Source organism: Aricia agestis, chromosome 15, assembly GCF_905147365.1.
Source record: "Aricia agestis chromosome 15, ilAriAges1.1, whole genome shotgun sequence".
Classification (NCBI taxonomy): domain Eukaryota; kingdom Metazoa; phylum Arthropoda; class Insecta; order Lepidoptera; family Lycaenidae; genus Aricia; species Aricia agestis.
Window position 1 is genome coordinate 5,321,016 of NC_056420.1, and position 26,070 is coordinate 5,347,085.

The 26,070-nt window shown below is 37.2% G+C and overlaps 1 protein-coding gene across 1 annotated transcript in view; it reads right to left on the reverse strand.

Moving 5' to 3' along the window:
- Positions 1-26,070, reverse strand: part of LOC121734279 (opioid-binding protein/cell adhesion molecule homolog) — a 109,322-nt gene that overhangs the window by 75,348 nt on the left and 7,904 nt on the right. The window contains exon 2 of the mRNA XM_042124775.1: positions 3,171-3,340. Coding sequence (XP_041980709.1) covers positions 3,171-3,340 — 170 coding nt within the window. The remainder of the gene's footprint in view (positions 1-3,170; positions 3,341-26,070) is intronic.

Below are 26,070 nucleotides of genomic sequence, written 5' to 3' on the forward strand. Positions count from 1 at the left end.
TATGTGCGCCGCAGACTCGATCACACAAAAAGTGTGCCGTCTGCGATCTCCCTAACTGTGACGTCACACATAGCTAGTTTGTACGCATCGCGGAAAGATTTTGGTCGATAGCTATGTTAATTGCGTTTATGAAAGTGGTCTCATAAGAAAAAAAAAAATTGCATAACTTATCGTATGCCTATACAAAAATTAAGGAATTTTATAAAAAAAATCGACTTGACTTTGAAGGCAAGGACCCGAGCGTCACAAGTTTCCCCATACAAAAGTGAAAAAAAAAAATTCGTCTGTTAGCGCTACTTTTACAGCGAAGTCTCTACAAGGAACACGTACACACCCTAAAGTATTATTACATAATTTTGTTACAAACTGTATAGCCAATATTATTTTTATTTTCTATAGCGCTGTAAATATTAACAAAGTCTGTTAGTGGAAAATTGCTAATAACAAAGTTTATATCTCTTGACGGTTAATAAATATTGTTGCCATAGATAAAATAACCCCGAGTGCTGAAAAAAACCCAACATCAATCACAACCAAACAAAAGGGGAGGGAAATACGGCCCTGTATTGTTATGGACTTATGGTACTTCTATTTACCTATTTCTGATCAACTTCGGTAAATTACGTTATGATAATATTGAATTTTTGTTTTGTTTACTTTTGTACAACAACGTTACTATAATTAAATACTAGATGACGCACGCAACTCCGTTGCGCCAAAATTCGTTTATTGCGTAGAACCGTACATTTTTCTGAAAAAAAAAATATTATCCTATAGCCTTTCCCGGGACTCAGAGTATCTCCATACCAAATTTCATCACAATCGGTTCAGTGCTTTGGGCGTGAAGAGATAACAGATAGTCAGACAGACTTTCACATTTATAATATTAGTATGGAAGTACGAATGCTGCAGAAATGTTGCTATAATTAGATGCCTAGACCAGGGGTTCCCAAAATGTGCGCCGCAGCGCCCTGGTATGCCGTGGAAAGGCAAGAGGGACGCCGTGAGTCGATCCTTCATCATTATCCGAAACCACAAATATTATAAAATCAAATTTTAATAATTATTATGTAAAGCAGGTAGATGATTTATTATTTGTTTTTTATTATTTACCTGCTTAACCTCACTATTATCATTAAAGGTACCTATTAGGTAATTTATCAGGGCGAGCGAAGCGCGGCCTTTGACTATATCCAACAACCTGTACATTTTGTGGTACACCTTACGAAAAAACTATAACGCCTATTGATTTGTGCTTTAACATAGTAATAATTTTATTTATATGTAGATGTGTTATCATCAGCCAGCCAAGGTTTTTTATACAGTGTGTAACAAAAATAAGTGATAATACTTTAGGGTGTGTACGTGTTCCTTGTAGAGAGTTCACTGTGAAAGTAGCAGCGCTGAAAGACGATTTTTTTTTTCACTTTTGTATGGGCAAGGGCCCGAGCGTCACGAGTTTCCCCATACAAAAGTGAAAAAAAAATTGGTCTTTCAGTGCTGCTACTTTCATAGTGAACTCTCTACAAGGAACACGTACACACCCTAAAGTATTATCACTTATTTTTATTACACCCTGTATATTATGTAGACTTATATTATGTACTTAGATCATCAGTCAGTCAAGGTATCACAACGCGAGCCCTCACAAAGCTCGGCTTTTATCTAGTTTATGTATCTTTTTCTAATTGCTACGTAGAGTAGGGCGCTGCCGTGACAAAATATTTGACGTGTAATTGCGCCGCAGGCTGAAAAAGATTGGGAACCTCTGGCCTAGAATATTTAATTTTAACAAGTCTAAATTTATATTTAATGTAGATTGTAGACTACATAGAATTAATGAAGATATTTTAAGCAACCTACGCTTTCCAATAACGATCAACAAATACCCAGACAGCGTTTAATTTCTAAGTAAATATAATTTTAAAGTGTTTGATAAACGGCTTTAATCTTGGCTAGCTAATTAAAATATATTAAAGGTACAGGCAGTTACCAAACACCTCTGTGGCTATTGAGCCACAGAGGTCGTCAAAACTTCGAACTCAACTCAACCATTGGGTTGAGTTGAGTTCGAATACCGCCGACGAAACAAAAAGTTTTAATTGTTGCCGGGTCTGTATGTGTATTAAATATGTGTATGATATAATAAAAATCTTAAATAATATGCATAGTACTTATAAAAGTTTTAAATATATTTCCGTTGTCTGGTACCTGTAACACACGTCCTTCAGGCACTTAGCAGGGGGCCAGACACGTGGTATGAAGCGTCCATAGATATTATAGATATTATAGCTGATATAATTGTATAGTGATAATCTTTTGGAGCATTTATCTGTTCCCTATACAAGACGAACTCAATATATTATTATACGGAACACATACACACCCTAAAGTATGTAACAACTAACTCTTTGTTTTGTTACACCCTGTATATAGTTCACGGTGAAAGTAGTAGCGCCGGAAGAGCAATTTTTTGTGATTTGTATGGGCAAGCACCCGAGTGTCATTAATTTGGCCTTACAAAAGTTATCTATATCTATCCGCCGTACTCAGAGACATTTAATTACGATTAACCTTGAATTTAATGAAGAGTTTGACAGATAATGTATGGACTATGGGGCTTATGTCAAAATTTTGAATTAATTACAATTAAGCAAATAATGTTCCACTCTGAGTGCGGCAGTTAATTATATAAAATTCTCGTGTCACAATGTTAGGCCGCGTACTCCTCCGAAACGGCTTTACTGATTTTAACCAAATTTTATATGCATATGCAGTGGGTCTGAGAATCGGCTACTGGGTACTTTTTATATTGTTATCAATATAAAAAGTACCCAGTAGCCGATTCTCAGTTACTTATGTGCATTAATTGTTAAATAAATGGTAGTAAATTATTCCAAATCGAGACTGACGGCGACCATTGTTTGTGCGACGGGATAGCGATGGACTTGCCATGGTGACATACTTATTTAGTCACTTCAATAAAATAATACGGGCGAAATACTTTATATGGCAAATAAACGTTTCGAAAACGGCTGAATGGATTGGGCTAATTTTAGTCTTAAAATATTCGTAGAAGTCCAGGGAAGGTTTTAAAGTGACACGAAGATCACCGGGACAGCTAGTATTATAATATTATTTACCACAGAACATTAAAAATAGTTATTTACCTTATAATCTCCTATGTCTGACACCGAGCAGGTGAGTACCGCCTCTCGGCCAAGTGCGACCGTGACGTTCTCGATGGGGCCCACAAAAGTGGGCTCCCCGTCGCGCATTGAGGCCGTAGGTCCGACCCTGACGAGCGACGTCGTGGTGTACCGCATGCTGCTCTTTACCACTGGAAAGCAATAAAAAGTTGGTCAAAGTCAATTAAGTTAAGACATTAGTTGATAGCGTAATGACAATTTGAGCCAGATCTGGGTTAAGCTGGCAACAGATTATCTGACGCGTCCGTAAGTCGCGGCTGATGGATGCGGCTTGTTTCTATCTGATTAATACAAAATAGTAAATACACTAAACTGTGCACATTGTCTGACGTAAGTCGCGGACGCGACCTTGAGCACCTGAAGTCCGAACAGAATCTGGCTAGCCGGATGTTTTGCATCCGCGGACGTCCGCGGATGAATCGTGCACATTATTAAGCCGCATCCGTCAGCCGCGACCCAATAATTTGTTTCTAGCTTGAGCAGTTAACAAGAGCCTTTAGCCAAGACTTTTCAGTATCGATTTTTATAGAATCGCCGTTCAAAATGTATGGAATTGACATAAAACGAGTCGTAATATTGAACGCTTATATAATAAGTCAATTCTATACATTTTACTCTATAAAGAAACGACCGAGTCTTGGCTTTGGTTTTAGCTCGTTGGCCAGTTCTCTTATTAAATAAAAAGAATGAGACATATAATATCAAAATTTTTAATTCAGGTTTTTTAATCCAGATCTACTGCTTTATTAACCATGAAATCTTGTAAATGAAGAGCGAGAGAATTACATAATATGTACCTAAGAATTACTCGTAACTGAAACTTAGAGCCATCTTAAATATCGAAGGTAGATTTGTGAGGTAACAGAAATATCGATTATTATCGAACATTTTACGTCGGTATACTGATTAGAATTACAACGGAACCCATCATATCTATATAATAAAAAACTTGAGAGGTGTCAAGGGACACCTGAATGAAACGAAGTTATTTCTTATGTTCAAAAAACCTGTATACATGTACACTCAAAAAAATATTTATAAAAAACGCCATCTAGTTGACGCACATGAATACTTACTATCAACGCTCTCTGCCTCTAACATGCACTATATAAAAAAGTTTCGAGGTCAAATCAAGGTCAAATATCGTTCTGTCTAGCCTTCAGGTTTACGCCGAACGCGCGAAAAGGAACTTCGTTCCAATATGTTAAAGTATAACATTTATGTAGAAAAAAATATGATACCTGTTTTAATATGGAACCAAAATCGCAAAAATAATATCTAACCTGCTCATATGTATATTTTTTCACTTGATTCACTTCGACTATAAATTCAAGTGGTTATTGGAACAAAAGTACGGTGTTTATGCAAAATTTATAAAGAATACTCTACATAAGCACTTTATTTATGTATCCTCGGTCGAATCACGGCGCTCAAAATTTTAAGACCGCACATAAAGCTATTCAAAATGGAGGACTTTTATCTTCCCCAGTCTAAATCCTGGATGTCATAACCTATTTAATGTGGGGGAAAGAATCGTCAATCGTTCTGATAAATTGTTGACCCTTTTTATCGGGAAATTTCTGGAAGCCGTGAGATTGTCGGCTCGATGTCGGCTTCTAATCTCACCTCGGAACGTTTTTCAAGGTTTTACGACGCCATTACGGTTTGGCGATGTCTGCAATCGAAGAAAACATAGGAGGAACATATTTTATACCGACAGTAGAGCTATATTTTAGTCACAGAGAAAAAACTAAAGTAGGTATAGAGAGAAAGCTACAAAGTGCAATTTATATCACTGCTACAAGGATACATTACCATCTCATATCACGTTGGCGCTATGAGTATGATTATGCTGGCAGTAGTAAAAAAAGTGTAATATGACTTAAGTTTTGATCTATGTAGGTAGGTACATAAACATACGCGATAAAAAAATGTACTGGACACGAAAGGCACTTGTAACGTTTTAAAATATATAATAATCGATTTTTTTTGCACACGTTTTAAACAAAAAACTTCTATAGTCACGTTGTCCACTTTTTGGGTTTCGTAAAAGAAATATAAAAATTTAAGTTACGACACGTGACCGGATCGAATATAAGTAAGTACACAAAAAGAGTTTAGCCGGTCCCTAGACCTTATTTTTTTTTTTTTAAAGAAGGCACTGTAGCCCTGACGTCACTGCGACCCATGAGGATCTATTGTGACTCCTTCGCACTAAAGTATCATCCCCAACCCTATACTGCTCATAAATTGAACGATATGGTTGGGGCTGGTGCCACGAATTTCCTCTGTGGACGAGTATTCGTGGCGACCAAGGTGCCTGTTCCTGCTCTGTAGTAGAGCAGGGCAGTCGAGGAGAAGGTGAATAGGTGTTTCATCCTCCTCCTCACAGAATCTGCAAGTCATTATGCTACAAATACCCATTCTGTTTAGGTGTTTGTTGAGCTTGCAGTGCCCAGTTAGGCTTCTGGTAAGGATTTTTAATTGGTTCCTACCCAAGGTGAGCACTAATTCTGATTGTTTCTTGTTGAAGTCAGGAATTAGTGCCTTGGAGTGTTCAAGGCCAGGGGTCTCAGCCCATTGCTTCCTGCATAGTCTGTGACCCCATTCCTTGAGCACTTGCTTTGTGGTACTGGGAGTTATACCACAGACTGGTTCTGGACCATATATGAGACTCTCGGCCCCAAGCCTAGCCAGCTCGTCAGCGGTTTCATTGCCGGGGACGTTGCTGTGGCCCGGGACCCATACTAGGCAGATGTTGTTGTTCCTTCCCAGCATGTTTAACGTCTCAATGCATTCCAGAACTAATTTGGACGAGACTTCTGCGGCAGTCAGTGCTTTAAGTGCAGCTTGACTATCGGAGAAGATAAAAACGTTTTTATTAACTAGGGCCATCTCCAGGCTTTCTAGTGAACAACCGAGGATAGCGAAGACTTCAGCCTGAAACACGGTCGCAAACTCCCCCAAACAGGCGTATTTGCCTTTTGGTGGCCTGCCTCCGTAGATTCCGACTCCCGCACGGTTGTCTTTCCTTGATCCATCCGTGAACCAAACTATGTCGCTAGGGCGGACATCGATTGGATTTTTCCTTTCCCAGTCCTCCCTGAAAGGTATAAAAACCTGGTACTGCTTCGAAAAGCTATACACCTTGATCATGGCATCTGATGGCATGGCCATGATAGGTGATTCACTGAGAGACTGTTCCAGCTGTCGAAATGGGGTGGAGACCCAATTCGTCCTACCCGTCGTCCTGGCCCTGAGAGCCACCTTTTTGGCCTCCATCTGAACAAGCAGAGGAAGCGGAGTTAAGTTGATCAGGGCCTCGAGGGAAGCGGTGGGTGTTGACGAGAGTGCACCCGTGATTATTAGACATGCCAGTCTCTGTACGCTGTTTAGTCTTTTGTGACAGTTTACTTGTTCAGCCTTTTTATGCCACACTGCGCAGCCATATGTGGTAATCGGTCACACTACGGCTGTATATAGCCATAGCATTGCCTTCGGCCGAATACCCCATTTAGAGCTGACAAGCTTCCAACAGGAACCCAGAGCAAGTCCTTAGACCTACAATAATAATATTGAAAAATATTTTATTGAACAACTTGAGAATAGCTATGTCCACACTGTGCCTTTTTTTTGTTCGTCAAAGGCATGCGTCATAGCGCAGTCAACAGCGCACGTGAGGCATGTCTGCGACGCATGCGCCCTGACCATATCCAAAACTTTCGCTTTATTCTTTTTTTTTTCTCAAAAATGACAATGTTGGCATTGCGTTCGTTAAAGTATTCAATTATTGAAAGCGCCAAACAAGAGTTGAATACAAAGAAGATGACGAAAATTGATAACGAAAGCGCATAGTGTGAACCTAGCTCATAAGATTGTAGGGTGGGCGCGTTCAATATTATTAATCCTAGAGTCTAGACGGTCTATAATATTTTTTTTTTTATTTATTTATTTAGGAAAACTTACAGCTAGATTAACAAATGGTTTTAAAATAACACAGGAAGGCCAATTACAAGTTTTCACAGACATAAAATACACTAGAAAAGTTAAACAGCAAACAAAGAATTCAGATTTACAAGTGCATAATATTATTGATTAATTTATTTAAAAAAGGGGTCGCTTAGGTTCTTCTTTAGTTTACCAATACTGGTACAGAATAAGTCTAGTTCTGTGCTCCGAGTAATCTCATTGTACGCTCTACGGGATCTAAAACATAGGAGTTTCGACGATAGTTTTTTGATACAATACGTGACATCTATATTTATATATATTATATAAAACTCAAAGGTGACTGGCTGACTGATTGACATAGTGATCTATCAACGCACAGCCCAAACCACTGGACGGATCGGGCTGAAATTTGGCATGCAGGTAGATGTTATGACGTAAGCAGCCGCTAAGAAAAGATTTTGATCAATTCTACCTCCAAGGGGTTAAAATAGGGGATGAAAGTTTGTATTTAATAATACTTCTTTAACGCGGGCGAACCCGCGGGCAAAAGCTCGTTAGCTAATAAGATTGTAAGGCGGGCGCGTTCAATATTATTAACCCTAAAGTCTAGACGGTCAATAATATTGCACAATACGTGATATTGCAAAATTGATCGTCTAAGGGCCCGCCTAAATTGCCGGCATAGCGTAGGAGAGGCAGTAATATTCCCCTCTCTTACTACTGCCGCTACTGCTTCATTCTTAAGCTATTGCATAGCTTTTGTCGCTGGCTTTAAGCGCGGCTACCGAATCAAGAAATTCCGTAACGAAAAAACCTAACAACCCCACTCCGACTGGCACAGCGGCGCGGCGTTGCCGTGCATCGTCTAACATCGTTTCAGTTCGCACTTCGCAGACTTCGACACGGCGTTTGTGTGTGTACCTACGAATAATTATAATTGCATAAGTTGATAAAATATTCTACGCAACAACTTTACCGGGGCAGTCCCCGAGTGCTACACGTATTTATTTCTGATGGCACTTCCTGAGTGCAACCTAATGCTAAGTACTCACATACGGTTTTGCTCGATCGAGCAATCACGTAGAGTAAAAATTACGGCTCGGGTTTCCGTCCACACATCCAGCTTTGCTCGATAATATGTTTTGCTCCAAATCGAAGGATGTATTAGATATATATTTATTTATATCGAGCCGGCTCGATGAGTGCCTTCGAGCTGTCAGTTTTGAGGTCCACACGGTGGTTTTGCTCGATTTGGAGTAAAACTATAGAGTAAAACCGTATGTGAGGACTTAACATAAAGTGTATTTCAAGTTACCAATACACACATAAGGTGATATAATATGTGTTTAGTGATATTGTACGTAAAACGCCTGGCCCCGCGCCAATACGGCCGCTGCCAAACAAGTGTATATCGTAATTACTACTCGTATAACACTCATTAAATTAAACTTTATTCAGCTCAATAAAATTAAAATTACCGTTACATATGCGATTGACAGTATAGATTAATATTCGTGAGTTAGTGCTTGTTATTAGGCTGAACTTACATGTGTATTATGTAAACACCAACGCACGGTTTGGCTGCTACGTCGCGAGGTCACAAGCAAATGTATGACGATTTATCGCTGTCTAGCCGCCAAACTGCGCGTTATGGCGTCCGCCATAACGCGCAGTCATATAAGACTCAGTGTTGACATAATATAGGTGAAGTCTGCAAATATTGATACGATAAACTTACAAATTAGAACTTATGATTGGTCGAAACTAAAAAAAAATCAACCCAAATAGTCTACTGCATCTACTCCAATTTCTCACCACAGAAAAAAATGTAGAAGGTAATTGAAGAAGTCCCAATCAAAATCAGTTTATGGTACCATAAAAATAACCAGTCTTTGTCTAGCTCATTGAAAAAGTCACATGACAGATAAAGACAGGAAACATGAAGCGCTGTATAAAAAACGCTATGTATTATTGATGATGCGCTTTAAACCATCGAAGAAATTGACTCATAAATCATAGGCAGTTGATGGACCTACGTCATTTGGTCGGGTTAAGTCAATCATTCCGACATCTACTTTTCTGATAGTACATACAATACAGAAAATATTTTGATTACGAAATCAATATTATTGAGTCTCCATCGCTTCGAACTATTATAAATCATTTTCGATAAATGAGGGGGAGCGTCTAAATTTATCTTATGGAATATTGTGGGAGACATCGCGAAATATCTGTTTCAGGGTGGAACCATCAATCAGAGTACTTTTAACACTTTTATTCAATAAACCCGCCTCCCCCTCTCCTTTGTTGGTAATGAACGTAGATTAATCATAACGGAGAATACTTTTTGAGTGTCACTGAAATAAACTTAATCAAAAACGGACTTCTCTAATTTTTGGGGGAGGGGTTGGAGGAAAATTTACTTATCATTCCTTCTCTTTCGTTTATAATAAAAAAGAAAGAGGTAACAATAATTAACTTTACCGTACGTCCAGCTTAGCACTTAATTTAACTATCATACAGTTTACATTGTCGCCATACTTGCTTGCGAATATTATAATGCGAAAGTAATATTATTATGTCTGTCTGACTTTCTGTTATATTTTCAAAATACTGAATGGGTTTGGAAGAATTTTGTTGATACATTGTATGATTTTGATTAGGCCCCGAAAAAATTACTAAAACATACTTACCGAAAAAGTTCTACAAAGGTCGAAGGATAGTTTTGGTCACGTAAAAATATATAGTTGCCGAACCATAAACAAAATGCGTCAAACGAAGTCCATACATACTAATATTATAAATGCGAAAGTGTGTCTGTCTGTCTGTTACCTCTTCACGCCTAAACCGCTGAACCGATTTTGCTGAAACTTGGTATGGAGTCCCGGGAAAGGATATACAATACTTTTTATTGCGAAAAAATGTATGGTTTCCGCACCATTAACAAAATGCGTCGAAACTTAGTTACGGTTATCTAGTATCCTATAAATAGGGTGTTATGAAACTAGAATGACTTCAGAGTTTATTTATATCACAGGTGAACTCAGCTCATGAACTCGCTTGATATAGTTATGGCCTTACTAATAATGCTAGTATTATAAAAATACTACTGAGTAAAATGTCGCCCGCAACTCCGTTGCGTCAAAATTCGTTTATCGCGCGGGAACCGTGCATTCTTTTGGGTTCAAAAGTATCCTATGTCCATAGCAAATTTCAGAAAAAATGGTTTAGTGATTTGTTTTTTTTTTTTTTTTTTTTTTAAATTAGGGGGCAAACGAGCAAACGGGTCACCTGATGGAAAGCAACTTCCGTCGCCCATGGACACTCGCAGCATCAGAAGAGCTGCAAGTGCGTTGCCGGCCTTTTAAGAGGGAATAGGGTAATAGAGGAAGGTAGGGAAGGGAAGGGAATAGTTGAGGGTAGGGAAGGGAATAGGGTAGGGGTTAGGGGATCGGGCCTCCGGTAAACTCACTCACTCGGCGAAACACAGCGCAAGCGCTGTTTCACGCCGGTTTTCTGTGAGAACGTGGTATTTATCCGGTCGAGCCTGCCCATTCGTGCCGAAGCATGGCTCTCCCACGTATGTTTGAAGAGACACATTAGTATGGACTATGGATGTAGATTGTTCCTAAAGCAGCCGATTCCTGTACCTACAATTTTGGTGAGAAAATTAAGATTCTAGCTTTCTGCTGATCAAAAAATGAATTCAATATTCATAGAGTTTTAGGAGATCAAAACCATAATATTATAATTTTATTGAGAAGTTTTAAGTGATCAATATGGCAGAAATATTAAATTTCTAATATAAATATACGAATAAATATACTTCAATCATTTTGTCTTGGTAAACAACTGATTTTATTGATGGTAGATCACATAAATGGAGATCTAGTAGATGATAGATGATATTATGGTGGATGGTAGATGGTAGATGATATTATGATGAGTAGTTCAACGTTCTGAAAATATTTGATTCAAATTTATTCAGAAATAAAACATTTATTTATTTATTTATTTACGTTTGCAGTAAAATACGAATAGACACTTCAACTATACCTAATCTTTTAATTTGTTACACAGTACATACAATAATACCTAAGTAATATTTACGTATCCCTTTCGGGCGTACGTTCGCTGAAAGCCCGTGATAGATAGCCCTCGCACCAAGAATAATGACGCGTTTAACTTAGTATATTATTTACTAAGCATTACTTCCCTCATTTGTTGGTGTAATATATGTGAGAACATGAACACTAGATGGATTTATTGGAAGCGTTTTGGGGCTCATTTTGTTAGTGATTAGTTCTAGAAGGGTGGACATCAAAAGTAGCGCTTAGTAAAGAGTTATTTGAAGTTTAACATGCAGGCCCTCCTGAATCCTGATAATGAATGTATCATTTGCAAATTACCGAGAACAAACTAAGAATTGCGCTACGGGTGTATCCGCAGATTTGAAAACGAAATAGCAGACATTTCGCCTCGAGTTGGAAGCGAGTAGGATTTAAGTCTGTCCGTCTGTCTCCAGGGTATACCTCAAGAACGGCTATAGCTGTACGGTACGCAACTCTTCGTGCGCGGGTTCGACTCGCATTTGGCCGATTTTTTTAAATACTCTATCTTTATTTTGTATTAATCTAACTCAGGATTTATCTTTACCCGCAAAACGTTTATAGTTTTCTCTATTGTTCTATTAAAAGTAATATTTTTTAAATAAAACATAGTATCTACCTAGCTAAAATCAACTTCTTACATGGTAAATATTCTTAAGACAAACTTTATATTAGGTCGCAGGGTTACAATATTCTTACCCTAATCCCCTGTGTTGTATTTTAATATTTTATTCATCGAAGGTAAAATTCTTGTCTAAACATGCCAAGCAAAATTTTTGTACTAGGTTAAATAGGTATTCCATATCTTTTGTGATACAAACGGGGTATTAAAAGACTAAAAATACTCTCGGAAGTTTTAGTTAACAAAGGATTCGAATATGCGACCTTTGTCCCATGATAATAATAATAATAATAGCTCCCACACCGGTTTCGGTGACGGTGGCCGGTTTCATTGAAACCAGGCTAGCTACGCAGGAGTAATTTTATAGTGCCCAAGTGTGTGCGCAGTACACAAGAGCACTCTCTATTCCTTAACTCTCATAACCCAGTGGGACGGAAGACCGACACGACTGGCGACAGGTCAGGCGCAGGACCGACTTTTTACATGCCCATCCGACGCATGGATCATCTTACTTGTCAGACAATCAGGTGATCAGCCTGCATTGTCCTAACCAGACTTGGAAATAACATATTTCCAACGCGGGAATCGAACCCACGACCTCCGAGTCAAGGAGTCAAGAGCCGCACTCTATATTACTAGACCACGGAGGCGTTCAAACTCTGTCCGATAATTTAAGTAGGAAATGGGTTTGCAAAAGCGAGTTTTATTTACTCTAAAGGAGATTGTCTTGTTTATTTATTTTATTATTTTATTTTCTTAAGAAAACTTACAGCTACATTTAGTAATGTATGATGTGTCCTTTTTCTGTATTATTTCTGTTAAATTTCTCATTTAGGTTTTGAGGAAGAAAAACCATTTAAGCAAAATCTAACCTAACCTAGCAAACTAAGTATTTTCGTGTAAATTATATAGTAGTGAAACTCACTCGTGTTATTGAAAAAGCTTAAAATTGAAAATGCGGAAGAAAATATAAGGCTTTTAGTACACGTTTGTAACACACAAGCATATCGCAAACAAGCGCAGGCATTGTATCAGTAAGCGCTGTAAGCATCACACAGTATAAACACCATACAGTATTGTAATTCAGATGGGTCGATCAAAATCCAAAATTACGCGCGTGCATGCACTCTATAAATGTTTGTGTCTATTACTTCTTCACGTTTACCCATTCACGCTCACACCGCACATCTGATTTTGATGGGTATGGCCGTAGACATCGGATTATATTATGCATTTGCATACTTGCATATGCAAAATATGCATATTATGGCACTTTTTAGGCGATAATGCATATTTTGGAATTTTTTCGGTGATAGTGCATATTTCGGTAGCTTTATGCCCTCGTAGTCTCCAAACTAGCTATCATGACATACAGTAAGGCCACAAAACAGAGGTACGATTGATCAAAACACTTAAAATATGTGGCTCATACAACAACATTTTTCTTTGTAGTTTAATTATTACGTATACATTAGTAAAAAATTTTAATAAAATAGTTACCGATTTATTAAACTTCCATGGGCTAGTAATAGGATTGCAATTGGAAATTGTTGGTAGAAAATTATTATTGGTGCTGTATAATAAACGAAAAATCCTGGATTTGATGAAATTATAAAAAAATTGACGCTTTTATTAACGGCACCGCCGGAAAGCTCTTCAAAAAAATAATAAATTTTAATAATAAGAGACTTTTGATTGTTCATATTTTGTGCATATTTCGGCCATTTTATCGTGCATACTTGCATGCATATTTCAGCACTTTGAATGTGCATATAATCCGATGTCTAGGTATGGGTATGAAAAAAGGACACACAATAGTTGGTAACACTAAGAAATGTCAGGTTCTCGATAAATTTATTTTAGATAAAAAAAGTTATTCAAAAAGGTTTATATAATGAATAAATAGACGATGCCCGCAACTCTCTTGCGCCAAAATTAGTTTACTGCTGGAATAAAAAGTACCTAACATGTGTCCTTTACCGGGGCTCAAAGCATTCCCATACCAAATTTCAACAAAATCGCCCAAACGGACAGGCAGACAAAAAGGCAAACAGACAGACACACTTTCTCATTTATAATATTAGTATGGATAGATATGGTATAATATTTTTAGTAAAACATCGTTTGCCAAATCAGCTAGTTCTGCATTATACTGTGGCGTAAGATAGCGGCGCGGGGTCCGGACGTAGGGTCACTAAAGCGGGCTGTTAGCCGGAATGGACTGTTGTTAGTTCGCGACAATGAGAGCGATATATCAGCCTGCGGGAGTCCTAGGGCTGTCACTGACGAATTTTTTTTTAATGTTGGATTGTTAAGTTGAGTGGTCTAACGGCCGAAAGAAGAGGGACGTTTAGAGGTTACTAAACTTAAATATAATGTTAATTAATGTTGAGCTTGACAGAAAATATTATATAGAGCTTATATCATAATCTTTAATAAAGTTAGGTTATCTTTAAAATATGTCTCCGAGCGGTAGAAGCTGTAACGATAAGAAATATTTTAACATAATATCATGCATCAACAAAATCTTGGAATTCTGTTTACTGTACTCGTACAACAGTAAAATTTTGATAGAATTTTATATATTTTTGTTGATGAGTTTCTTACATTAAATTAAAATATAGAGCCATATTTTAATTTTAAGGTAGGTAGGTAGGTAACAAGTTTTCTAAATTCAATGAGTTAATGAATTCAATTTAGAACACAATATATTATTATTATAATCAAGCAACATTAGTTAATTAAGTACTTGTTTAAATTGTCAATTAGCCTAAACACAATATTGAAACTAAACATCCGTATTAACTAATATTATGTTTTAGTGTTTTTGGCAATTAATCCGCTTAATTAAGTGACAAATTGTGTCACGGCATGACACCGAGCGTCTCACTGTCATAACTAAGTGACACAAGGAACTCGTGTCATAATAAAATTATCAAACAACGGAACTGACACTAATATAATACTTTGTTTTACCCTATTGATAATAAACATAATATTTGGGGCCTCTTTCACCACTTTTTGATAAGTGCCGGATAGGCTATCCACCGTTTAACTTGACAGATATGGTGTGGAGAATCTGTCAAATAAGGTAACCTATCCAGCACTTTATCAGAAAGTGGTGAAACAAGCCCTTACTCAGCATATTTTTCAAAGTTTCTCATGTGACTAATTTTCTTATACGCCAGACACCGACTGATTCTTGCGTTGTAATTTATAAACGTAAAAAATCAAAATATTTATTTCTAAATAGGTTAACAAAGTTAACACTTTTAGAACGTCTACATGAGGCCTACCACCGGTTCGGGAACTAACCCGGCGAGAAGAACCGACGTAAGAAACTCGCACGGGGTTTACTAAAAACACTCGCATTTACTAAAAAGGTGGAAAATATTATGCTCTGAATCGTTAAAACGCCTCTTAACAATAATAGTTAATGCCTAAATATTAATTTTTAATATTGCGTTGTCAAAAAGGCTTAATATAAAAATATTATTATTATTTAAAAACATGATTGAAGATTTCTTCTAAAAATATGTTTAAAGAACGAAATTTATTATTTTATTCGTGATCTTTATGATTGTACAAACGTTCTTACAGAATTACTAATGCAGAAATGGATTAATAAAGTTTGTACTTTATTAAAATTATATTTTTTTCATATTTTTTTTTATAAAAATAAGGGGGCAAACGAGCAAACGAGCAAACCTGATGGAAAGCAACTTCCGTCGCCCATGGACACTCGCAGCATCAGAAGAGCTGCAGGTGTGTTGCCGGCCTTTTGAGAGGGAATATGGTAATAGGGGAGGGTAGGGAAGGGAAGGGAAGGGAATAGGGGAGGGTAGGGAAGGGAATTGGGTAGGGGATTGGGCCTCCGGTAAACTCACTCAATCGGCGAAACACAGCGCAAGCGCTGTTTCACGCCGGTTTTCTGTGAGAACGTGGTATTTCTCCGGTCGTGCCGGCCCATTCCCAGCCCACATATATTTATCGTTTTCTAAGTAATAAAACATAATCTGACAACAAAATAAAAGCTTAAGTTAAATCGAAAATAGTATTGTGTCAACCCTGTGCACCTAAGCAACACATTAGAACTTATTTCTTGGCTATAATAATTTTAACAATGCTTTATGATTCATCTGGAATATAATATATTCACAAATTATTATGATAGTCATAAATTATATAATATGCACCATTTTAATACTTAATCACAATCTGTTTTATAACATAGAACGCAAAGACGTAGGAAAACCTACTTTGAAGATGCAAACCATTTCAAGATTTTTCTTCATAAATAATCTGCTGTCGTAATATTTATATCGTAAATGCAGTGCGACTGCAAGTCTTAATAATATCATATAATAGTCTCAATAATTTCAAGATTGTATGTTTAATTTGCCGTCATACTATATTGCAAAACTGCAAGCATCTTTCGTATGGAGATGTCCCATAAAAGCCGGAAATTATGGCCACTACAGCGCTCCTGCGACAAAAGGAATGTTGTAGGACAGTGGCGGCCTTAGAGGGTGGCGAACAGGGCAAACGCTCAGGGCCTCGCTCTTGTAAGAGCCTCGCGTCAAGCAAAATGTCATAATAATAGTATTTTAATTAAAAAGATAAAACCAACTTCAAACCGATTTTGATGAAACTTAATGTGGTGTTCCGTAAGTTGAACAATACCACAAAAGAATTACTTACTTAAATCGGACTTGTAGTTCCGGAGATATGCGAACACAAATATAAAAACATACATACATACTTACATACACTTTTGAAATTTGGAACATTTTTTTAGATACTAAAATAGACTAACATATACAAAAACTGGGCAATTCATGAAAATATTACATAATATATATACGCGTCGAATTGATAACCTCCTTTTTATAAAGTCGGTTAATAAAGTAGCATTTTAATTGAATTTTTGGCGGTGAGGTCCCGGTGTTGGCGGCGGCGGTGGATAGACGGCCAAAGGGCCTGGTAAAGACCTGCTGACCGGGGCTCGTAAAAACCTGCCGCCCGGGGCCTCGCAATGGGTAAAGCCGCCACTGTGTACGATAATGGCGTCATCAACATAATAGTAACGGGGTTCGATGAAATATCATCAGCGTATCTTTTATGTCTTTTATGCGTTGTTTCGCTCGATTGTTCGCGATATACCGATTGTTTTCCGACGCCAGATGGCTGAATTTCATTTTCATACTTGAAAGCATAAACTCTGTATTCTGTTACTGATTATTGTTCTTTATAAGTTGGTTATCTGGTCGTTTAATGAACCGAACATTGGTTCTTCATCGATCGATTCGATAATTTTGACAGCAAAGTTTATACAAAATACAGTTGTACTAAAAAACGGATTACTTTACAGTGGGAAAAGCACTTTTTTATTATTTATGAAATAAGGGGGCAAACGAGCAAACGGTTCACCTGATGGAAAGCAACTTCCGTCGCCCATGGACACTCGCAGCATCAGAAGAGCTGCAAGTGCGTTGCCGGCCTTTTAAGATGGCTGAGGGAATATGGTAATAAGGGAGGGTAGGAAATGGAAGGGAATAGGAGAGGGTAGGGAAGGGAATAGGGTAGGGGATTGGGCCTCCGGTAAACTCACTCACTCGGCCAAACACAGCGCAAGCGCTGTTTCACGCCGGTTTTCTGTGAGAACGTGGTATTACTCCGGTCAAGCCGGCCCATTCGTGCCGAAACATGGCTCTCCCACGTATAGAAATATACGCGGGAGAGCTATAAATACTTGCGATGAAGGCAACGAAAGCGCCAATCTTAAGTGTCAAATTAAGTATTTTTTTTAATTTAGCTCCGCTTTTAAAACTATAATTGAATGCAATTTTACTCTGTAGTGTAGTACTTACTACGCTTCCACAATACCTAAAAAAATTGTGGAAGGGTAGAAAGTTAATAGATTTGGATATTTTTTTGTATTTCTTAATTCTCGTATATTATTTAATGTAATATTTTAATTTCTTTTACAAATGGTAATAAACTTTTAATTTTTCGCATTACGATTCATCAAGATAGAAAAAACTATGATAAAAACCAAAATATTTATTATCTTTAGGTAACAAATCCGTATTTTCGTAACAATTATGGTAACCCTACAATTATCAACCAATTCTACTATATCCAATTTCGGCAAAACATGACCGAGATTACCAAAACGTCAGTCATTCTTACGAGATCCCAACCACTTCGTTACTGTATCGTTTCCTTGTTTCGGCTACGATATACGAATAATATGGTTTTCCTTAACTAAAGATTAAGGAAATAAAAGGAAACAAATACAACCAAGTATTTAATTAATAAACAACATCAAATACATTTATTATTCCTATAAAACTGGAAATTTATAGAGCCTAATATACCATCCCAAACTTTATGAAACACAATCGTTTGTTTTTTTTTTATGAAATAAGGGGGCAAACGAGCAAACGGGTCACCTGATGGAAAGCAACTTCCGTCGCCCATGGACACTCTCAGCATTTGAAGAGCTGCAGGTGCGTTGCCGGCCTTTTAAGAGGGAATAGGGTAATAGGGGAGGGTAGGGATGGGAAGGGAATTGGGGAGGGTAGGGAAGGGAATAGGGTAGGGGATTGGGCCTCCGGTAAACTCACTCACACGGCGAAACACAGCGCTAGCGCTGTTTCACGCCGGTTTTCTGTGAGAACGTGGTATTTCTCCGGTCAAGCCGGCCCATTCGTGCTGAAGCATGGCTCTCCCACGTATAAATTTGTGTGTCCCACGTATATAAAATTGTTTGAGGCAAAATCCGTTCAGTAGTTGACAGTTGCGTGAACATTTTTTTTAGACACACAAATACAAATTTATGCCGTTTTAATAATAACTGTGACGTGTTTATGCCGTTTTAATAATAAATGGTATTAATATTCAATAATGATAATATCATTATTGAATATTAATACCATTTATGCAAAACTACTAAGGGACGGAGCATTAAAATTGCATATTAAAATATTGTTACGACGTGTTATTATGACAAAGCACAAACGGCCAACAATGGCAGGCCCGAGGCCAGGGTAATGACATAATCAAATTGTCTATCGCGCATCTGCGTTGCCAGGGGGAGAGACAATACGCACGGATACCCCTGATAATAGGTCCGATACAGGGAGGTGATTTATTACACGGTAAATGGATTGCTTGTACAGGAATATAGTGTGCCTCCCTGTATCATGCAATCGCATGCGAGCGTTCTTAGAGCCACGTTACGCCGCGGCGTTGCAAAGTGTGGCATACAGTTACTTGCGATGTACGAGTAACGCGGGTGAATCGTATGCCATGTAAGCGTATGACGCGTGTCATTACGGTATGAAACACAAACTATTCCGTTCTATGTAACGGATGCCCCTGATAATAAGTCCGATATAGGAAGGTGATTTATACGGTACATGGATTGCTTGTACTAGATAGTGACGTGCCTCCCTGTTCCATACAATCAAGAGTAGTTCTTAGAGCCGTTGCGCTGCGGCGTTGTGTGGCGTTGCGATGTGTGGCATACAGTTAAGATGCGACGTAACAGAGTGCAATCACGTGCGAGAGTAGTTCTTAGAGTGAAGCCACGATGCACCACAGCATTGCAACTTGCAATATGGCATATTATTTTACCACTACCACGAATAATAAATTCTATAGAAGAGTAACTGAGTAAATTCTATACAAGAAGGTAATTTATTATGCGGTAAATAGATTGCATAATACTACATTGTACGCGGGAGGCGTGTTTCATGCAATCGCATGCGAGCGTTTTTAGAGACACGTTGCGCTGCAGCGTTGTGTGGCGTCGTGATATACGGCATAGGTAGAGTTACGGTGCGATGTAACGGGAAAATTATATTTAAATTATTATACAACATCTGCGTACAGCCACGTTACGCCACTGCGTTGCAGTGTTACAAAACGCCTCCGTGGTATAGAGCGTGGCTCTTGACTCGTCGTGAGTCGTGGCCCGTGGGTTCGATTCCCGCGTTGGTTCATGTTATTTCCAAGTTTGGTTAGGACAAAGCCAGGCTGATCACCTGATAGTCTGACAAGTAAGATGATCCATGCGTCGGATGGGCATGTAAAAAGTCGGTCCTGCGCCTGATCTCTCACCGTCGTCAGCCCCACTGGGTTATGAGAGTAAAGAAATAGAGAGTGCTCTTGTGTACTGCGCACAGTCTTGGGCACTAAATGATTACTCTTGCGTAGCTGGCCTGGTTTCAATGAAATTGGCCACCGTCATTGAAACCGGTGTGGGAGCTATTATTATTATTATTATTTGTTACAGTTAGGGTGCCAGGTAACGAACACAATTATAGTAATATAAGTTTAATATAGTGTTGTCGAGCTATTTGGCATACAATTTACAACGTGGTTTTGTGTCCTATTATATATGGATGTAGCATAATATTATAAAATACGTCAGAATCTCGACGTCGCGTCGTGACGCATAGCAATGTGGCCTAGCGCTAAAATATGAATAAAGATAATCTTTTAAGCATAAAATCCTTGCATATAAAATGTGTGGTTAACACAAAGCGCTTAGTATAAAAATGATAATATTTATTAAGACATAGGTACAGTACAGAAGACACAAAATATTACATTTTTCTTTTTAAATGAAGAACGAGAAACGGAAGTCAAGCAAGTATTGGTTTTAATTAGTATTTAGTGCAACTAAAGTTAGTTCTTTTGGTAAGTTAAGGCGATGCCTTAATAATTTGGCTACAGCGATATCGATTTTTCTCAGCAATGACTAAAGCTAAGAAATTAAAGTATAACACAGAATAATCGCTCAAAAAGACCTCTGTAAAAAAGGGATTCTAATTTTGCCAACAGAAGAGAGTGATTTAAGCCTCCAAAATTTTTACATAGATTGGTTCAAGCATACACTTTAATTTACCCATAGCTTATATGAAATGTATTTATGGTTTTTAAATTACGCGACAAAAACCATTTTGTCGCTTACGCATTTTCCATTTCTCGCTGTTCCATTTCTTGTTTTCTATGGCATCTCATAAAAAACAAGCAATCTAAAACATATCCAACACGGTTTTTTACTTTAACGCGGCGTCACTTTAATGAAAGTATTGTTATAAGTACTTCTTACTCATCAAAACTCATGATCTATTAGAAACGAAATTGAATTAGAAACAATAATTATTATTATCTGTAAAAGTACGATAAAATTCAAAGCGTAGTAAATCTCTGCAAACATTTTAGTTATAAAACTTGGCCACTAAATTATATTTTAAATATTCCAGAATATCGCCGTCTAGTCGCCACTTTACCAGCTTTACGAGACTCGAACGAAAATGTACGGAAAGATTTAAAGAAATCGCATCTGCGCTCGCCTGTCCTCATAAATCGTTTACTTCGCTCCTGGCCACCTGACTTAATCCTCGCTTTACATAGTTGCATATCTTTGACTTCGCGTCAAAGTCGTGTTAAGATTTTCGAAGTTAGATTCTCTTGACTAAGTACGAAAATCTCTCCGGAAAAAAATACTTCAACGTCGGGCTTAACATTCCTTTGAACGAATCCAATGTTAAATTCAGTGTAATCCTCTTTTTTTGAAATATTAAAGACATTATTAGATATGATCATAATAATCGTCTCAAGATAGGAAGCATTAAACAAAAAATATGAAAGACTATACTCACTAGCGACAAGTTAGCCCGAGTGGAGTTTAGTAACTCCGTTGCGCATGTTTAACGCACTGCAACCGTACATTTTTGGGATGAAAAGTATCCTATGTCCTTTCCCGTAACTTAAAGTATCTCCATACCAAATTTTAGCAAAATTGGTTCAGCGGTTTGGGCGTGAAGAGCTAACAGACAAACATACTTTCGCAAAATAGTATGGATGTTATTAAAATTATAACATACTATAGACGTTCCGCGCGGCTTCGCCCGCATAAATTAGATACTTCACAGACAAATAATTATTAGTCACCAAAAAAATAGCCTATGATCCTTCACGTCAAAAATTGTTCCAGTAGTTCGTGAGATAAGCCCTTTCAAATAATTTCCCCCGTTATTTCCATACTTTCCTCTATTTATTCTCTCCTATTAGTCTTAGCGTAATAAAATATAGCCTATAGCCTTCCACGATAAATGGGCTTTCTAACACTGAAATCATTTTTCAAATCGGATCAGTAGTTCCTGAGATTAGGGCGTTCAAACAAACAAACACTTCCGCTTTATAATATTAGTATAGATAGTATAAATGGACATGATAATATCATAACTAAATCTCATACGGAGTGTCTCCATATATGAAAGCTCAGTCTTTTAATTTTAAAACGTTTTCTTACGTTTCTAGAAAAGTATTTCTTTTCTTTTCCCTTTCTCATTTGTCTTAAAAGAATGCTTCCTTAGAAATGTGGCTAGAATCGTGCGGTTGCGTGTTTTCGTCTCCTTATATTACAGAAAGTAAGATTCTTTCGCGTTTTCTATATTAAATTCTAAGAGTATTTGAAGCTACTTTATGCAGGTAATTTTTATATTCAGAGGACAGTTTTGCTTGAATTTTTTTTTGTAACTTTTTTGAAAACATAGTATGTGGTGAGACATGTTCAATACTCGAGGACGTGATATTTGGCTATTATTTTGGTTAAAAAAAAAATCAATTGATCACTGAGTAAATGTAGCTTAAAGTTAAATAATTATTTATACCAACGCATGGACACCGCGCGCGGGAGGGGTAGCGCGCGGCGGGGGGCGCACGCCGCCGCGCCAGCCGCATAGTAATTTACTAAGTGTCCATGAGTCATTTATTTAAAGGGAAATTTGGTCAAAAATTAAGTACCTAATTTTATTACATAATTATAATGAGAATGGAGTACCGAGTACTCTCTCTAAGTCAATACGTCTTAAGGAGAGTACTCGGTACTCGATTCTCTCGATTCATGATCAATATCATGTCTATTATATTATATAGTATTCATGTTGTATTATGATGAGTATAAAAGTGTTAATTGAAATAACGAGTAATTAAACTTTTTATAATCTTTATTTGATCTTAGATTATTTATTTATATGTTTGCAAACCCATTACAGAAAGTCAGCGTGACCTTTTAACTAAATACATTGATTTTGAAAAAAGTATGTTTGGAATATGATACCGTGTGAGTTCCGACAACTGTTCGGAAACCTGATAACCAAGACCTTTTACATCAACAGTCACATTAGTGATTAGGAGGCATTTTTTGTTAATCACATTAGTGATTGACAAAAAATTACGAAAAAAAAAACAGGCTCACAAGGGTTTAATGGGCATCATTATAATACTAAATTATGTTATGCTTTTGATTTAAAGCTCTTAATATAGACATAATATTTTGATGTAAAAGAACAAGTATAAAATTGTTCTTGTTGCTTGAAGTAACAATTTTAATAATTAATTATTATGACAGGCAAAGAATTTAGTATTCTCACGGGTAAATTATAGAGCTTATGTTTTTATAGTTTACTTTTTACAACCAAAAACAAAATGTACCGAGACGGCATCCATTATACGATCCAAGCGACAGTCAATTCCGTCAATCATGAACTATGTTTGACTGATGGTGACTGATAGACTGATGAATGGTATAATTAGACGGTCACTTAATTCTCTTCAGTTTTATGTCAGTCAAAGCCAAAATTTTCAAAGGTATTAATTAAGTATACGTTTCTAATTTTTTTCCAATTTTGTCAGATGTGAAAACACTCACTCAAAATACGTGACTGATGGTTGCATGAAGCAAAAATCAACATATCCAGATTTTCGTCAATCAACTTCATATGCAACCATCAGTCACTGCATTACACGATAGGTTATGCATCAGTCACAGTCATGACTGTGGTAAAACTGACAGCAAAACCTACCGTGTAATGTTTGCCGTTACACAATACATTTGAAAAATATATTTGAGTTAAAGTTATAAAATATAAAGAATAATGAATTACACAACTAATTAGCAAACACATAGATCCGAATTTCAGCTTCGTTATTACTTCCCGAAGTTTGTTCGAAGTTTGAAAAAATCTGGGAGTCGCTAACGACGCGGGGGTGAATAAGAAGTAAATCCGAAAAAAAAAAACGTAAACTTCAAACCTTTCCGGGAATAGTCATTTATAATTTAAGGAGGGGGAGACCCTTTTTCTAGGGGGAGAGCTATTTCGCACAACTTATTCTTTGGGGAGATGAAGGGTTTTGATAAAAAATGAGCGCCAGCAATAGCAACAATGGGGCGTTGATACAATGACAAACAAACAGACGTGTCAACGCAGACATTGATTTATGGGGGACGATGATTACTTTTTTATAAACAAGCTTAACCCACGTGACACGTAACCCTTCCCCTTCGTCACGATGAGCTGTCACTTTGCGGACACCTGTGACAATAATTATTGTTTCTATGTTTCTAATAATCGTTGTCATCATTTTCGTGCTCATCGTCATTGTCATCATCGTTAACATTAATTAGATTTTCATTGAGAATAACTTTAAATCGCAACGATTGTTAATAATAATTGAAACGTAATTCCTCGTGCGTTGCGCCTCGGGTTAGTCTGAAAAAGTTGTAACGACACTTTTTTATTAGTATCTGCATGGTAGGGGCAGAGGGCATTGATAGTATTCCTGTGCGTCAACTAGATGGCGTTTTTTGAGAATAAACAGCGACGCGTTGTTAGTATTGTATGGCTTTTTTTAGTGTAGATGTATACAGGTTTTTTGAACATAAAAAAAACTTTGTTCCATTCGGGTGCCCCTTGACACCTCTCAAGCTTTTTATTTATTTATTTGAAACATTTTTTCAATGAATTTTATTTTTTACCAACCACTCGCACGGTTTGGAATATATGCAGTTTTAATTTAATGTCGCACTTTAAAACTTTTTTGTTATAATTTTAATGATCATAAAATGGTAAAAGTAAATTAAAGTATTACTATTTTAAATAAAAACATTCGAAAAACACGTAACAATGTAAATATTTGACATTCAAATACACTAATAGGTATCGCGGCACAAAAAATGGCGCGCATTTTCCATCTCCGATATCAAAGGGGAACGAGAGTAGGGACGCAAAATGTGCAAACAATTAGTATGAGGTTTTTGTGCTCATAGGGCACCCACAATGGCACTTTACGGTGACGACAGTTCGCTCCCATTTTAAAAATGCACCGGCCTATTATGCGCCGCACTCTACATCTGCTACATTCGCACCGTGTCAATTTTAGTTTCCAAACAAGTTTTTCGATTTCGTTCGACCTAATGTTCGCCACAAACGACCGATATGAGATATCAATGGACTCGTTTGGGACGTCAATGACATTTTTTTACGCAAATTGTTGTTTCAGAGTTCATCTACTCTATTTCAAAATCAAATTGGAGTACTTTACATGCATACATGCGTACATGCTTACTAATATTATAAATGCGAAAGAGTGTCTGTCTGTCTGCTAACCTCGTCACGCTAAAACAGTTGAACTGGTTTTCATGAAATTGTATACACTATAGATACTTTAAGTTTGCCAAAACATATTTACTTATTGCAGAAACAAATGTCAGTTTCAGTCACATTGGAAATATTTTTAAGGATTCTAAAATCTTGTAAAAACAAACAATCATCTTTATTAACACCTTCGCTGCGGGACTAAAAGAGACGGTTTTTTATATGGTGCGTTATCAGGCCGATTCGCCTTATACTTAAACTCTCCGCCACTGCGGTATAGGGCTTATTGATCCAGTAAGGTATCAACCGATATAAATGACTGTAACTATGCGAAAACTTAAAAATTTGGAAATCCACCAATCAATATCGATCGTAGAAGAGTTAGTGGTTATGGTGCTGGCTTCGCCCTGGATTTCTACTATTTACTTGAGAGATACATGCAAAAATATATATAAGGTCTTGTAACCCGATACCGCACTGAATTGTAGGTTTATTTAAGGGAGTTTTAGTGATGGGAAATGAGTTATCGACATATTATTTTTAATATAATTTATTGAAGAAACAAAAATATCTGGCCTGTTATTTTGAAAAAATAACAGGTCAGTAAGGATTTTGCTGTGACTTATTTTTTTTTTGTCAATTTTCAAATAATCTATATCAGAACGTTCACTTTCACGATTTCTTCCTTGCTGAAACAATTATTCAAGCATTTTTCTACATTG